Below are 15933 nucleotides of genomic sequence, written 5' to 3'. Positions count from 1 at the left end.
ACAGCAACAAGACGGATGTGCCCAAGAAAAAGGGCCGATTTTAAAAAGCTGTCCAACAATCAGTCACAGCTTTCTCTACCACGCTCCCCAGGACCCAGACTGGTGTGCTGACACCCCGCCTGGGCTGGGGCTGGGTCACTTGGGGCGTCTGCTTGAGATTTCACTCGTTGGGTGGTGGCACAAGGGCCTCCCCAGAACTGGATACCCCAAGTGTGAGGGCCTGAGGTCGGAAAGGCCTATTTATAGGGCCTGGGAGACGCGGCCTGCTCTCTGCTGGCAGAGGACGCGCGGCCCCGGGGAGCTGGCCGGGCCGTGCGGCACGCGCCTGTGAGTGGACAGGTGATGCTTTCTGTCCTAAGGTGCCCAGGAGGGGGGACGCGCCAGACCCGGCCCCGACCTCCTTCCTCTTTGAGTGGTATGCATGCCAGTCCTCACAGTGTCCCCACGGGCCGCAGCTGCATTAGGGTGACACGGCCCCACTCAGCACTGGGCATTACCTCCCTGGCCAGAGCTGGGAACTGCCCCCAACAGGGAGAATGGCCCGTGGCAGGTTCCAGTAAATAACCCTAGTGCCCGGGGACAAAAGGGCCTGGTGCCCCATTATCATGGCCAAGCCACCCAGCCAGTCCTTGCAGCACTGCCCAGCTGTCAGTACACGGTCAGGCCCAGGTCTGTGTGGCAACCAGCTGGACTGCTCGTAACCCGGCCCACTGGCTGCTGCCATGTGTTCCTGTTCCCACCCACACAGCATCCGCTGGTGGACAGTCAAATGCCAACTGCCACCCAGGTGGGCGGGCTGCCCTGGCCTGAGCCACTGGCGTACCAGCTCCCTCCAGGCCTGCAGGGCCTGAGGCAGGGATGCCAGCTCTGCAAGGCTGTGGCATCCAAAAGGCCTGGTGGCCAGGCGTCTCTGGAGACGGCCCTCCTCTGCCCAGGATGGGCAGGCCGGCCAGTCAGGGCCGGAGTCGGAGCCTCCGCAGAGCTGGCCAGGGAGGCGTGGGGTCCCGCCCACCCTGGACGGCACGTCCTACTCTGGCTGCTCTGTCCAGGTGAACCAGGTCTCCACCCCCTCCCACAACTGGGACCAAGATCCCAGAGGCAGCTTTCACTGTTTTTGCTGCATTGCCCCGCTCGTGCCTGCTGGGGTCACTGAGACACTGATTCGGGCGGCCCAAGGGCCGGAGACCCCAAGAGCTCTGATGCGTTTGGCTGATACCTTTGCTCTCACAGCCAGCCTCGGCTTGGGCTCCCAGGTCCATGCCCCTCGGTAACTACGCAATGTAACGAGAGAAAAGTTCACCAATACTTCTCTGCTTCTCCCACCCCCTTCCCCTCTGAAAATAAAATTTTATTTTTAAGAGGGGAAGGGAGAGACAGAGGCAGAGAAACATCCATGTGCAAGAGATACACTGACCAGTTGCCTCATACACATCCCCACTGGGGACCTAGCCCACAACCCAGGCATGTGCCCTGACTGGGAATCTAACCGGTGACCTCTAGGTTCACAGGCTGACACTCAACCCACTGAGCCACACCAGCCAGGGCTAAAAATAAAAATCTTAAAAAAAAAAAAAAAAAAAAAAAAAAAAAAAAAAAAAAAACAACCTTTACCCATACCCCCGATTTCGCACGTGGGGAAGTCTGTAACTCCCCTACGTGCTCAGTGTGGGGCAGGTCCGCACTCCTCCAACAGCCTCGGGGGTCTGCCCGCCTCCCCACCCTCTCACGGCGGCACCGGCCCTGCCCTGCCCTTCCTTTCGGACTCCCGCCGGTCCTCCAGCAGGTGGGCCGCTCAGGCCTGCGGGGTCCTCTGCAGCAGGGCGGCATGTGCGCAGCACCGCACCGCCCACAGCAGCGACAGGTTCTGGGGGACCGATCAATGGTGAGCCCCACCAGAGCCCTCTGTAGACCCCCGCCCCCCATGGCCTCACCCACAATCCTGATCTTCGTTCTTTACTTGGGAAGGTGGGGAGGCACCCAGTCGGTGCAGGGCCAAACCCTGAAGGCTCCTCCCGCCCAGCAGCACCTGCTGGCAGAGCAGAGGGTACGGGACCCTGACCCTGATACTGGGTCAGGGTGATCACCCGACCTTTGCTCTGGGGTGCCTGAGGTGGCTTGTGGGTTAGCCCCCCAGGCTCTTTCAAAAAAGATTCTATTTATTTATAGAAATGGGAAAGAGGAGGAAGATTTAGATTGGTTGGTTGCCTCTCACACGCTCTGGGCTGGGGAGGACTGGCCTGCAGCCCAGGCATGTGCCCCAACCGGAAATCAAACCCACCACCTCTAGGTTCACAGGCCAGTGTTCCACCCACTGAGCTCCTACACCAGGCTGGGCCGGGCCTTCTTTCCTGCTCACTCTCCTTCCAATTCCTGAGTTCCCGCCCCCCCATCCGCAGGCGTCTCGTCCCACCGCGGGGCTCAGCGCAGAGAGGAGCATCCAGGGCCGGTACTGGGGGCGCCATGCGAAACCTCTGCTCACTGCTGCCGAGACAGGGGCCTGGTCAGGTCCCTTGCACACTGGGGCAGACTGCCCAATGCACACCCAGCTCTCCAAAACCTTCCATTTTTTTTTAAACCCTCACCTGAGAACATCCTTTCATGGCTTTTTGAAAGGCAGAGAGAAGCATCAACTGGTTGGCTCCCGTACGTGCCTGGACCAGGAGTAAAACCTGCAACCTTTCAGCTATGGGACAACACTCCCACTCACCACCACCCGGCCCGGGCACGTCCGCTGCACTCCCGGACTCCAGGCCAGAGCAAGCCCACCTCTGCGGGATCCGGCTGCAGCTGCGCTTCCCAGTCTCTCCTCCACCCCCGGGGACCAGCCCAGCCCAGGACAGCAGGCGCCGGCCAGGTACGCCGAGTGGCCAAGTCTGGCACCCCAGGCCAGCGTGCAGGGCGCTTCAGCAGGACCCCTTCCCCCTCCCGTACCAGGGGCAAGGCCTGCGAGGCTGTTTGGGGTGCCCCCCTCTCCCCACCAGCCCACCACCAACCACTCCTCACTAGGCCCCCCCCCCTTTTAGCCCAGGGAACTACTTCTCCTGCCGCCCAACCGCACACACCCAGCCAGCCAAAGGACAAACTCTCCCACAGAAAATGGAGGCACTGACCCCACCTGAACCCGAACCTGAGCCCCAGTCCTGGGATCGGGACCACAGACACAGGCTGGCGGACAGACCTGCCTCAGGTTTATTTGCACAGACACCACAGGAGGACCCCAGCCCGGGGGCGCATCAGTCCTTCTGCCCTCACGCCGGCGGACAGAGGCTACTACGGAGCCTTTGCAGGGGCCTGGGCACTTTTGGGGGCCTGAGCACCTTTGGGGGCCTGGGCACCTTTGGGAGCTTGAGCACCTTTGGGGGCCTGAGCCGGAGCCTGAGCCGCATCTGCAGCCTGGGGCTTGGTTTGGGCCTTGGCCTTTGGCCGGCACAGCCGGAGCCCCTTGGCGATGCGGGCTCGAGCGCGTTTCCCGAGCTTGGGGTGAGCGATGTAGGCGAGCCGACTGAGCTTGCGGCTGCTGCCCTTTGGGATCGCGGGCTTGGCCTCCTTGGTCTTGACCAGGGCCTTGATAGCCTCAGCACGTGCACTCATGGCCTTGGCGTTGTTGGCCTGCATCTTCTTCAGGCCCTTCTTGTTGTGCTTCTTGGCAAAGCGCATGTTCCTCAGGAACTTGGGGTCCACCTACAAGGCAGGAGAGGCACAGAGCCTGTGAGGGCAGCACGTGGGCCCCCACGTCACCCCTGGTGCCCCACTCCACAGCGGTACCCAGGGGACTCAGCGGACTCCGGCAGAGGCCTGTCGGGGGCCCGGAGAGCACCGGACCGACCTTACTGCCGAGATAACCAACCCTGGGGACTCACCTGCAGAGACGCCAGTACCCCCACCCCAGAAGCCAACTCCCCCACCCCCCGAGAATGCTGTACACAGACCTCATCTTCAGGGCCATGTGCCCAGAGCCCAGCGGCGCTCACGTGCCAGTGCAGGAGAAAAGACGACATGAAGGCCGCCCCTCCCCGAGCCCCCAGGTGGCAGAGCTTCCATTTCCTGCAGCAGGGCCACCCCCGCCCCCTTCTAGGAAGGCGTGAGCTCAACACCAAACCTGGCACAACAGATTCACGGCAAATGAGGTAGAGCAAGAGACCAAGACGCAGAAATCAGGGCTCAGAGACTTGGTGATTCCCCGGCAGAACACAGACCAGGGGTACGGAGAGAGGACTCAGCCCCCAGCCCCCACAACACCCCCCTTCTGAATGCATCCCTCAGAACCCCCTGGCTCAGGAGGTGGTCAAACCGCCCTTGAGAGGCGGGTCACACCTGACCAGAGGCTACATCCAGGGCTGGGAAAGGCCAGATACAGCTCTCCTGTGGGCCTGGCAGAACGGGAGAAAAACTCCAGCAGGGCCCTGGCAGGGCAGCTGCGGCCAGACACACACACTTACCCCCTTGAGAGACTCGTATCTTTGCGATCGGGGCTTCTTGATGCCGTTTCTGTGCCATTTTCGGGCTGTGGGGTGGGGAGGGGAGGGATTAGATCAAAATAAGGTTTCCCCCAGCAATGCCACTCAATATCACAGCTGCTGAGCCTGCGACAGCCATTCCTCCCAAAGCGGGTTTTCTTGAGATCCCGGAAACCCCGCATCACTGACTGCAAAGCACTGTGGGTACCCCAGCGGACCCCTGACTTCTAAGTCTACACCCCGCAAAGGTACTACCGGCTAAAACCAAAATCAGCCCCAAGGCCGCGGCAGAATCCTGCTCCCTTGCTCCGCCCCAGTCCCCGTGATCCCTGCCAGGGTCCGCGGCTGAGACGGAGCCGGGCCGGAGGGACTTACACTGGTTGTGCGTGGTGTGGTTCTTGGACTTGGCCATCTCTGCACCTGGCGGACGAGAGCGGCGATCAGGGCTGCGGGCTCGGGACGGCGCCTCCCTCCGCCGCCCCGGTCAGAGGAACTCGAGGCCAGAGGCCGGGAGGCTGCAGCAAGATGCCTGGCATCTGCGGCTCCCACCTGCCCGACCCGTCTCCAGGCCCCGCAAACTCCGGCAATGGTGCCCCCAAACCAACATCCCCCAGCCAGCCACAAGGTTGCGCACTCCAGCATTCCGCGTTCTCTCCCTCCCTCCCATCTGCTCCACAGCCGACACTCCCTGCCCCCGCCTCGCGGCCTCCGCTCCCCACAGCCAGCAGCCGGTCTCCCGGTCCTCCCCGAGGCTGGAGCCCCGCCGCCGCTCGGGAGTCGCAGATGGCTTCGGATTCTCCGCGACCAGCACTCACCCAAGCCCACGGCTCTCGAAGCGCCTAAGACCGGAAGAGAAAGAGGGAGGCCGCGGTGCCACACGGGAAACAGGTCGCGGAGGCCGGAAGGTCCTACTGAAAAAGCTTCCCCCAGCGCCAGGGAGAAAGGTTCCTAAGGCCGAGAGGGCACTAGTCAGATGGGAAGGCGGTGCTACGAGCCTGGCCCGGCCCCTGTGGGTCTTGCCTTTTCCGTCCCCACCCTCATTCCTCCTGGACCACTCTCTAGGGCCCAAGTCTCATCAAAGGCCTGAAGGAGAAGGGAGTACTAGGGGGATATGTAGGCAGGACATAATGGATTCCCGTTTTTGAAAACTACCCCTGGGGAGGGGGCTGACTGGTGCGGCTCAGTGGATAGAACACCGGCCTGCCAACAGAAAGGTGGCAGATTCGATTCCTGGTCCAGGCTCTAGTCTGGGTTGCGGGCCAGGTCTCCAAGAGGCAACCCATGGATATCTCTCTCTCTCTTTCACCTTCCTTTACCCTATCTCTAAAAATAAATAGATACGCCTTGGCTGGTGTGGTTCAGTGGGTTGAGTGCCTGTGAACTAAAGGGTTGAGGGTTCAATTCCCAGTCAGGCCGGTTGCGGGCCAGGTGCCCAGTAGGGGGCACTTGAGAGGCAACCACACATTGATGTTTCTCTTCCTCCCTTCCCCTCTCTCTAAAAATAAATAAAATAAAAATAAGTAAATAAAGTTTTTTAAAAGTTCCCTTGGCATGGAGAGTGGACTGTGAGGGGTTCCAAAAAGAGAGGGCTGAGAGGAGGGGGGTGCAGACACCATAGCAGCGGGATGGCATGAAAAGGAGAGGACTGAATAAGGGAGGAAAGAGAATCGACTGGACTTGGGGTGAAGCTGAGAGAGGCCAAGGTGATCCCCAAGTTTTCGGCTTGAACATCTGGGTGAATGGTGATGCTGTTTATGAAAATAGGGGAGGTTGGGGAAAAGACAGGGGTTTTGTTGCTTTGCTTTTGGGGGGGCGGTCACCGATCCAGACGTTCTTTTTGGATGCATTAGGTGTGACACACCCATTGACATCCAGCAGGAGTGAGCGCTGCCTCCTAACACTGTTGCCGTCTCCACCTCTTCCAGCTACAGTTCACTCTCCACACAGCAGGGGGCGCCAGAGCGCGCTTTTTGAGACAAATCAGATCTTGTCCTGTAAAGTCTGCATGGACTTCCCCTTGCATTAGAGATCAATTCCCTTTTCTTTTTTTTTTTTTTTTTTTTAGGTTTAGAGTTTCTTTCTTTTTTAAAAAAAAGATTTTATTGCCCTGGCTGGCGTAGCTCAGTGGAGTGAATGCAGGCTGCAAACCAAAGTGTTGCAGGTTCAATTCCCAGTCAGGGTACATGCCTGGGTTGCAGGCCATGACCCCCAGCAACTGCACATTGATGTTTCTCTCTCTCTCTCTCCCTCCCTTCCCTCTCTAAAAAATAAATAAATTCTTTTAAAAAAAAGATTTTATTTATTTTTAGACAGAGGGGAAGAGAGGAAGAAGGAGAAAGAAACATCAATGTGTGTGATTGCTTCTCGAACCCCCCCCCCCAGCAAGGGAGCCTGGCCTGCACCCCAGGCATGTGCCCTGGCTGGGGATTGAACCACAGCACTTTGGTCCACAGGTCAGTGCTTAACCCACTGAGCCACACCTGCCGGGCCTGGAGAGAAATTCTTTACCTCTCCTAACCATGGCAACCATTCACTGCTCTCCGCACCCGTGGGCTTCCTCCCTTCCTGCCAAGCTTGCTCCCACTCCGGGGCCCTTGCACCTGCTACCCCTCCCCCAGGCCCGCCTTTTCCCTACTCACTGGACGCTGTGCTTTCTTGGAGAGGCCTCCCTGGGCCACCCTAGCCAGGAAAGACAGAACCCTCTGCCCCATCTCCCCAGAGACTCAGTGTTCTCACAATCTGTTTGCTTCCTCCTCAGATCATTCCCACACCTCTAACTATGTCCCTTGTGTACTTGTAGGTGTGTCCATTGGCGCAGGTGCCACGAGTTCAGGACCGGCTCAGTCACCTTCACTTTCTCATGACCCGGCACAGCACTCGATGTACAAGAGGCACTTAATAAACACCCACAGGATGGGCATGCCTCGGCCGGGCGGGTTCGTGGAGAGACAGAAATGGACGGCACCAACTTTGGGAGCGAAGGGGAAGGAAGATGTGGAGGAAGGACGTGCAGATGGCCTCACGGGGGGCATTCCAGAGCCGGGAGAGAGAAGTCTGGCAGGTGTGAGTTAAGAGAAAGGGGGCAGGCTCGGCTCGGATGCTGATGGAGTGGCCCGGTGCCAAGAAAGAAACAGCTGAGTCCAGCTCTTGGCTCCGCCCAGGTCCACACCACACAGGGTGGTACGTGGAGACAGACCCTGCGGGGCCTTGAGATGGGACGAGAGCTGCTCATTCAGAGGGTGGGAGAGCCCTCTAGACGGAGGGCTCGTTCTCCTCCACTTTTGCGTCAGAGGCTCCTCTGCCATCTGCTGGTGGTCACTGACCTCTCTTCTTCTTCAGAAGATTTTATTTATTTTTAGAGAAAAGGAAAGGGAGGGAGAAAGCGAGGGAGAGAAACACCCATGTGTGGGTGCCTCTCGCATGCGCCCCCAACTGGGGACCTGGCCCGCAACCCAGGTGTGTGCCCTGACCCGGAATTGAACCTGTGACCCTTCGGTTTGTGAGATGACGCACAACCCACTGAGCCACACTGGTCAGGGCTATTGATCCCTTTCAGACTAAGGTTTTTAAATGTGTAAAATAAATGGGGGTTGCAAAGGATTTTCCTGTACAGGAAAAAGTGTCCACAAATTACGACTGAATGAATAAAATCAGGTTACAGGAGAGCCTCTATAATAAAGTTTCACTTATGAGGAGAGGAAGGGGGGAAGGAAGGAAGCAAGGAAGAAAAAGAAAGTCATTCCTACGTGTGACTGGCCCTACCATCTTTCCCACTCTGAAAAGCATGGAAGTACTCCGGGTCCTGGTCCCCTTTGGCCGCTGGCCAAGTCCCCTCAGCTCCTCACTCCCGTCACTGCTCCCCCTTGCCTGGGACCGCGGTCGCAGCCGGGGCCTATTTGGGCAGCATCAATGGAACCGCACGCCCATCGCCGCGCTCTGAGTCTGCCCCCCCTGGGGTACCAGAGTCAGACTGTTTCATCAGAGACCCCGAGGGCCTGACACAAGGGGTGTGCAAGCTACGGTCGAATCGCTGGAGGTGGAGGTTGCAATACGAGGTGGAGAGTTGGCAAATAAACTCTTAAGTTCACTTCCCTCCAGCAGAGGGATCCGCAGCTCCCGGGTGAGGGAAAGGCGGTGGCAGCCGGGAAGGGGGCGACTGTCCAGGCGGAGGCTTGCAGGCGCAGCCAGTTGGGGGACGGCTCACAGCTCGGGCGTCTGGTCTTCCCTGGGAGGGGCGGGGCACACGCCCGGCCCGGGGTGGTGCGGCCTCCGCAGCGGGGAGTGTGAGCCCGCGGCCCACACGGGGGCAGCATTGGACCGAGGATGCAGCGGGAGCGCCCCGCCCGCCGGAAGCCCTCGGTATTTGTCGGGGGGATTTCTGTGGGGGTCTCCTCACTCCGCGTTTTGCTCACCCATCCTCCCGTGTACCTACCTAAGGCTCCAGCCCCTGCCTTCCCATTCTCAGGAGGTTCTCTCGGGCAGGTTGGGTCTCCCCTGGGGGGTGGGGTGTCTTCCCCTAGAGAGGGTTCAGGGCCGGACGGACAGTGAACGGACTGTGAAGCCTGTGTATGTCCGTTAGGAGTTAAAGGAGCACGCTTTTTGGTTTTTTTAAGGAGGAGAGACAGAAACATAAGTGTATGGCGGTCTCTCTCACGCCCCCTACTGGGGACCTGGCCCACAACCCAGACATGTGCCCTGACTGGGAATCCAACCAGCGACCTTTGGTTCGCAGGCGGCAGGCAATCCACTGAGCCACACAGCCAGGGCTAAAGGAGCAGGGTTTGCCATCAGAGACTGGGGTGCACATTCTGACACTCACCAGCATAGTGACCTCAGATCCTACCTGGACACCAGGTGGCCGCTGCTCACTCAAGGCTCACCTGTAGGAGGAAGAGGAGGGCACTACCCACTCGGCAGCTGACGGCGAGGCTCTGGGACCCTGTGCACCAAACACTCACCTGGGCCCGGCCCACGGTTTCCATGGCACCTGGCAGCCCTCCCTGAAGGAGACTTGAACCAGCCAGAAGGCCAGGCAGGCAATGTGGGGTCCTTCTCCACCCCCCAAATCTCCCTGGAGGTGCCCTGACCAGAGGGGGATGGGACATCCAGAGGGGTGTGGGGAGGATGCTCTGCTCTCCGTGGGCAGGGACGGTGGGGGATGGGGCCAGGAGAGGGGGGCGGAGGGGCAGCAGCTGAGTACGGCAGTGCGGGGCATGCGGGGACGTCCCCCTCAGCAACGGGGCCCCAGCTCGGGAAGCCAGCCGGTGAGAGGCCCCGGTGTCGGCTCGGCCGTCTCAGCGCCGGCTGCCCGCCTGGCACCGGGCCCTGGCAGCGCTGGTTTGAATCGATCCTTTTCCGCAAGCAGCTCCCGGAGACGCGGGGGTGGCTTCCCCTTGACTTGAGCTCCTGGAGGATGCAGCTCGGCTAAAAATAACTGGAATTGCCGCGCTCCCGCCCTGGCGTGGGGGCGGGGCCGGGGGGCTGTGGGGGCGGAGAGGGGGAACTTTGCAGCCGCCGGAAAGGGATTCCCTGGGAGGAGACGGGAAAGGAGTCTTGGAGAGGGGAAGGGTACAGGGCGGGGGAGGGCAGGTGGCCCTCTCTCACCAGCCTGTATCCAGGTCTTCCCTCTGAGGACAGAGTTTCGGAGCAGAGCTGGGGTCAAGGCCGGCCTGGACCCTGGACTCGCAGCGTGGAGGGGGACCAGCCTGGCCGCGGTGGTGGCAGTGGGCTCGGTCCAGCACGACGCCTGTTGGGAGGACACCCCCACAAACACTCAGGCGGGCACACTTGCCTCGCACTGTTGAACGCAAGCGGTGGGTCAAGCAGGGGCTCAGATCGGGGTCCCTGTCCCTGTGTCTCTCTCCCCCCACCACACGGCACCGAGTCCTGCCTCCTCCTCTGAAAACTGCGTGACTGCAAACTTGAGCACGACTCCTGGGCGGGCTGACGCCCTCCCCCGGCCCCACCTCCTCCATCTGCCTGGAGACGTAATGTCAGCTCCCTGTCACCCCCGTGGTGCAGGGCTCTGAGGGTCCTTCCGGAGACCCCCTGTCAGAGCAGAGTAGGGGCTGGGGCTGGCCCAGGAGGCCCTGGGCCGGGTCCTAGGCAGGTGCGTGTTGTGGGAGGGCCAGCGGTACTTGCAGAAGCCCCGGGGGCGATACACCGAGATGCCTGATGCACTGTGGGTGAAGGGCCAGGACCAGCCAGGACGGGGGTCCTGTGGTGACTTCCGCCTCCTGCTCCCCAGCTCAAGGCCCAAGCCTGCCACACCCTTGGCACAGCCCTGGCCCTCTGAGGTGCCACCTGCCCCCAGCGGGGCCCCCAGCCCAGCAGTGAGAAGTGGCCAGAACTCCCATGCAGTGAGACGTGCCAGCAGTGAGGGGTGCCCACTCAAGGGTCGGGCTGAGCCTAGTTCAAGGCCTGGCGCCTCCATGCAAGGATGTGGGATCTAGGGCAAGGCTCTGCGTTGTCTGGGTCTTCAACCTGCCTCGGCAGAATGAGGATGACGGTGACCCCTGCCCCAGAGCCCTGGTCAGGCTGGGGAGGGTGAACACTGGAGGCCACCCAGCCGCAGACCCTGGCAGGAAGCCCACCGAGACCCCGCCTGGGAGATGGTATGGTGCCATGCTCTACAGACTGTCAAGTGAGGTGCCCATGATCGTCCATTGGGATTCTTGGAGCCGGAGGGGGCGTTGGTGGTGCTGGTACTTAGCTCCTCCCCCAGGACTGGACCGGTTTTCAGTCCTGTCCTTGGGGTGCAGGCCTCAACATGCCATGCTGTGACCCCGTGACCCTGATCACAGGGGAGCCTGCAGTCCGCTGGCTGGAGAGCTGCCAGGCCACGGGCACCGACCCTGAGGCTCAGCTCATGTCGCCATCTCCCGGGAGCAGACTGTCCTTGGTGCAGCCCTGAGAGAGAGCCGAGAGGGTGTCGCCCGCCCGGCGACCTCCATCCTCGCCAGGATGTGTGCTTGGCCACGTCCGGCAGAGGCTTCCGGCTGAGAGCGTGGCCCTCCTGCACACACCAAGCCGAGACGTCAGGGTGCAGCCACCCGGTCGGTCCCTGCCGGATCTCTCCCGCCCCGCCCCGGGGGTCAGGGTGGCCAGACGCTGCACTAGGTGCCCTGGGCTTGGAGTGCCTGTCCTGGTGCTGCCAGTGCCCCTGGGGTATCACCTCCCCTCTCCAGACCTCAGCTTCCCCGCAGGAGAACCGGGATGCACCGTAGCCGCCATTGGGAGCATCCTCAGTGCCTGAGGACATTGCCTAGGGTTTTGTTTCCCTGTAACCTCACTGTTTGCCTGATTCTGCATGAGGGCGTTGGGGCCTCGGGAGAAAGCGAGCTGCCGGAGCTCAGGGGCCGACTGAGGGCCCGAGGCAGGTGGCACCTGGGTCCGGCTGACTCCACCCTGCACGGAGAGGTGGGAGGACGCTAGCTGGGGACCTGCGGCCTGCAGGCTCTGCCTCTGGCCCGCCACACCCTTTGCCCTGCCCCGCCCACCAGCGGCCGGCCTCCAAGGGCCTCCCACCCGAAGGGTCTGACGCTCACGTCCCCTCACTGTGTCTTGTGGCAGCGGTGAAATGTGACAGACCACTTTCCCTCTCCCTCTCCGCTCTCCGCTGTGCCCTCCGCCCAGCTCTGGACCCCGGAGGCGACAACGAATGGCAGGATTCTCTTGGCCCAGACAGTGTGGCCCTCCTCCAGCTCTTCCCCCACCCCTGGTCGGGCCGGGGGCACCCAGGCTGCCGGGGGCGGGGGGGGCAGCCAGAGGTTAGGGATCAGATGGGGGCGTTCAGATCCCCTTACGTCCTCAAGGGGATCCTGGCTGAGTGGTCAGGCTGCGCTCAGGGTAAGACGGGCAGTGCATGGAGCCCAGGACCCGGCTCAAGTCCCACGTCTGCCACCAAATGGCGAGGGGACCTGGACAGGTCACTGGACTGTCCATCCAGCCACCCGTCCGCTGTCCCTCCCACCGGCATTAAGAGGGCCCCTGTGTGTGTCAGGCACAGCACCAGCCTCCATGAGCGGGCGCCACTGCTCAGAAAGGTGTACACCTGTGAGCAACGTGAGCACACTTCGTGAGGACGGGAGGATGGTGAGCCGGGCTCCCCGAGGGGCCTCGAGGCCCAGGGCTGTGAGAACAGCGCCCATCGGCAGTGGGGGGCACCACCTGCTCTCCCGAACGGAGAGCCGAGCTGGGTGCAGAGGCGACAGGCAATCAGGGCTTCAGGGTTGGCCGCCCACGCGTGTGCCCACGGGTGAGTGTGCCACGGGGCTCTGACTCCCTGGGGAGCAGGTGGCAGGAGTCCGGAAGCCCTGCATCCCTCTAGTGATCACCACACAGCAAAGGGATGTGCTCAGGAAGGAGTGCCCGGGTAGCCAGGCTGGGGGGCACGGGGCAACTACACATGATTGTCAGCTGCCCAGACCAGTGGGGAGGCATGGACAGGATGGGGTTCGGCTGCTCTGCCCCCCGTGTTTCAGTTCCTGACCTCTGGCCCCCCGGAGTCTCAGGGTCCAGCACGCACCATAAAGACCCCTCCTAGAGCCTTCTTGGCCACCCCTCCATGGCCCCGCTACGGCCTCGTGGGACAGATGGGGAAACTGAGGCTCGGGGGAAGGCTGTCTAGGGCACACGGGCCCCAACACAGTTTTGCCGCCAGGTGTCCCCCGAGGAGTGCGTGCCTCCCCGTTTCCCTGGCCTCTCGCAGGACTCGGAATGGGGTGCGGGAGAGGAGCCCCGCTCACGGGGTCCGGAGACCGCGGCTCGAGGAGGAGGTGGAGGTGGCCGGTGTGGGCGAGGCCCGCACCACAGCCCCCAGGCCTGGCATCCCAGGCTGGCACTCCTCCCACGACCACCCCTGCGGCCTGTGAGCCCCGTCCCCCAGGTGGCACACGGCATAGCGCCCGTGGGACGAGCACTTTGCCGCGGCGCACGTTTTGCTGGCTGGGCCTCCGTCTGCCCTGGAAGACCAGGGCGGGTGCCTCTCTGGGGCCCACTCCACACAGCTGGCTGTGTGACCTCTCTGGACAGGGCGTGTCCCTCTGAGGTGGGGGGGCCTCTCCCAGGTCCCCAGGGGAATGAGAGAAGAGACTTTCGGTCTCAGCACAGGAACCGGGAAAGGAAACGGGTCAGGGAGGGGCGGCCCAAGAACTTCCTGCGTGCGAGCTGCCGGCTGCAGCCTGCAGGGACGCACACAGCCCCCGGCCCGCCCTTCTCCTCTGGGCCCATCCACGGAGGTGGCAGTGGCAGCCACCAGGCAGCGGGGACAGTGCATCTGCCTCGCCTGACCCCTCTGAGCCTCACTGTAGACCCCACCGTGTCCATCTAGTTCCCCTGTCCATTGCTCCTGGGGCAGGGCCCGCCTAACTGCCCCCCAGCTCCGTTGCCTGGAGCCCTGCCCCTGTCTCTGCTTTCAGCGGAGGAGGATCCATGCCAGCCCTCCCCTCATGCTGGCCCGCAGGCCCGGACCATGTGTCCCAACCGGCCTCAGCCCGCAGGTCACTGCCTCTGGGGAGCTTTCCTGGGCCACCCCCGCCGGACCAGGCCCCGCTCTGTGCGCCGGAGACTGCCCATGGGTGTGCTGTGCCCAGGTCTGGTGTCCCTTCTGTGAGGGGGCAGTCCCCGGGGACAGGCCCCCGCCCCCAGCACCCTCTGGTCTTGGAGTCGTCTTTGCCGTTTCTACTCCTGAACGAAGTCCAGGTCTCATTCCCTGGAGGAGCCGGGCAGGAGGGGGAGACGGCCACATCACCCACCCCCACAGCTCTTGGACCCCTCTTTCTGGGTCCCTGCCCCTCCCTCAGAAGCCCACCCATCCTCGCAGGCTCTGAGGTCCGGGCTTCTGTCTCTTCTCTTACAGAGCTGCCTGTGGCGGGAGAGACAGCGGGCAGGGAGGGTCCAGGACCGGGCAGGTGGACCTCAGGGGAGGGCCCCTGGCAGACACGCCCCCCCACCCCAGCTCTCCGTGCCTGAGGTGCAGCCGGGGACGGAGGTAATGTGGGGGTGGGGCGGTGACAGTGGCCGGTCCTCCGTCCAAATCCAGGTCACCGCCAGCCTGCTCAGCAGCCGTCAGTAATTAGGGACCAGCAGGACGTGGGCAGGCTGGTGGCAGGAGGCCTAATTGTCTGATTTTTCAGGTAATTAACGGGAGGCTGTCTGGCCTGTCCCCACGGGGCCCAGCATCCGCCACCCCGTCCCCTGGGCAGTCCCAGCCGCCTAATGAGGCCAATTACGGAGTGGTGCCCGGGCCCTCATTAGCCACCCGGAAAGGTCGAGTGGGAAAGGCCCGGGGGTGGGGCTCGGCCCGCTGGCCGGAGGCTGGGCTGCCCTCTGCAAAGTGGGGGGGGGGGGCGCTGGCTGTCGTCTCTGCTGCCGCCCGTGGAGGGGCACCCCACCTCCGGGACCACCCTCCTTGCCTCAGCTCTCAGGTCAGCAGCTTCAGGCCAGACCCTTCTTCGGCCATGTCCTGGCTCTGTGGCCTCGGGCATGTCGCCTGACCCTCTGTCCCTGAACCGGAGATGACGGCCGTCAAACGGCTGGGGCTCCGTGGGCGCCCAGCTCACGCGCCTGCCGTCTTCCTACAGTGCCGACCCCTCTACCTCCCTCGGGAGGAGCAGGAGGCCCCGAGAGGCTGGCGCCTGCGGTCACCAGGCTGCCCGGGGCCCACTCTGCAGGGCGCTGGATTCTGAGGCCAGCAGGGTCTGTCCTCTCGATTCACCCCACAGGACACCAGCAGCTGGGCCCTGGCCCTGAGAGGGGACCGTCAAGGCCATCGTGTTGGGGAGGGGTTGTCTAGGGGCGGCCAGACCTTTGGGACACCCGAGCCGAGTAGAAGTGGGGAAGCAGGACATCCCCAAGAAATGGGGGGTTTGGAGACTGTGGTGGAGCTGGAGGGCCCCCCTCTGGAGGCTCCGGGACAGACGGGCGGAGTCGCGCCGGCACCCAGCCTGCCGTCTGGCCAGGGCAGGAGCCCTTCCTTCCTGGGCCGCTCCACGCCACCCCTGGCCCTGGGAGTTGGGGGAGTTCAGTGCCTTCCGGCCCTGGGGTTTTTTGGCTTCTGTGGCTCCTCTTAAGAATTCCGTGACCTAATTCTGTGCTGACGAGTCGCACGCGGTCCCGGCCCCCGGCATCGTCAGCTAATGCTCCTCCTGGTCCCTCTGGCAGCCTGGAATCTAGGCCAAGGGTCCCCAAACCGTGTCCCCCAGAGCCCGGTGTGGGAGCGGCCGAGGGAGGCCCCTTCCCTCCAGCGCGGCAGCTGGCCCGCGCTCTGTGATGGCACACCAGTAGCCTCTCCTGTGCGCGTCGGCCAGGTGCGGGGCACGAGCGGGGGGGGGGGGGGGGGGGGGGCGGCGTGGGGGGAGCCCTGCTCCCACAGCTGCATTCTGTCCTCGCGGCACCCCGAGAGGAAGGGGGCGTCACATTCCGCTTCCCCACGAGGACGCCGAGGCTCCTGGAGGCGGAGGCCGGGGCTGAGCAG

The 15933-nt window shown here is 62.7% G+C and overlaps 1 protein-coding gene across 2 annotated transcripts; it reads right to left on the bottom strand.

Moving 5' to 3' along the window:
• Positions 1-3169: 3169 nt before the first annotated feature.
• Positions 3170-7183, bottom strand: RPL29 (ribosomal protein L29). 2 transcript variants are annotated; one of them, XM_028518393.2, is made up of 5 exons: positions 7097-7183; positions 5273-5405; positions 4833-4877; positions 4440-4504; positions 3170-3681 (listed from the first exon to the last, which is right to left on the bottom strand). In XM_028518393.2, exons 1-5 carry the CDS (start codon positions 7166-7168, stop codon positions 3271-3273), a joined length of 726 nt encoding a protein of 241 aa, XP_028374194.2. In that variant the 5' UTR covers positions 7169-7183; the 3' UTR covers positions 3170-3270. The 2 variants fall into 2 exon arrangements, with proteins under 2 accessions (XP_028374194.2, XP_035886147.1); XM_036030254.1 differs by lacking the exon at positions 7097-7183 and having other exon boundaries at positions 4833-4876; positions 5273-5302.
• Between the last annotated feature and the right edge of the window lie 8750 nt (positions 7184-15933).

This window comes from Phyllostomus discolor, chromosome 7 (assembly GCF_004126475.2).
Source record: "Phyllostomus discolor isolate MPI-MPIP mPhyDis1 chromosome 7, mPhyDis1.pri.v3, whole genome shotgun sequence".
Lineage (NCBI taxonomy): Eukaryota > Metazoa > Chordata > Mammalia > Chiroptera > Phyllostomidae > Phyllostomus > Phyllostomus discolor.
This window is presented reverse-complemented; position numbering and strand designations above follow the sequence as displayed.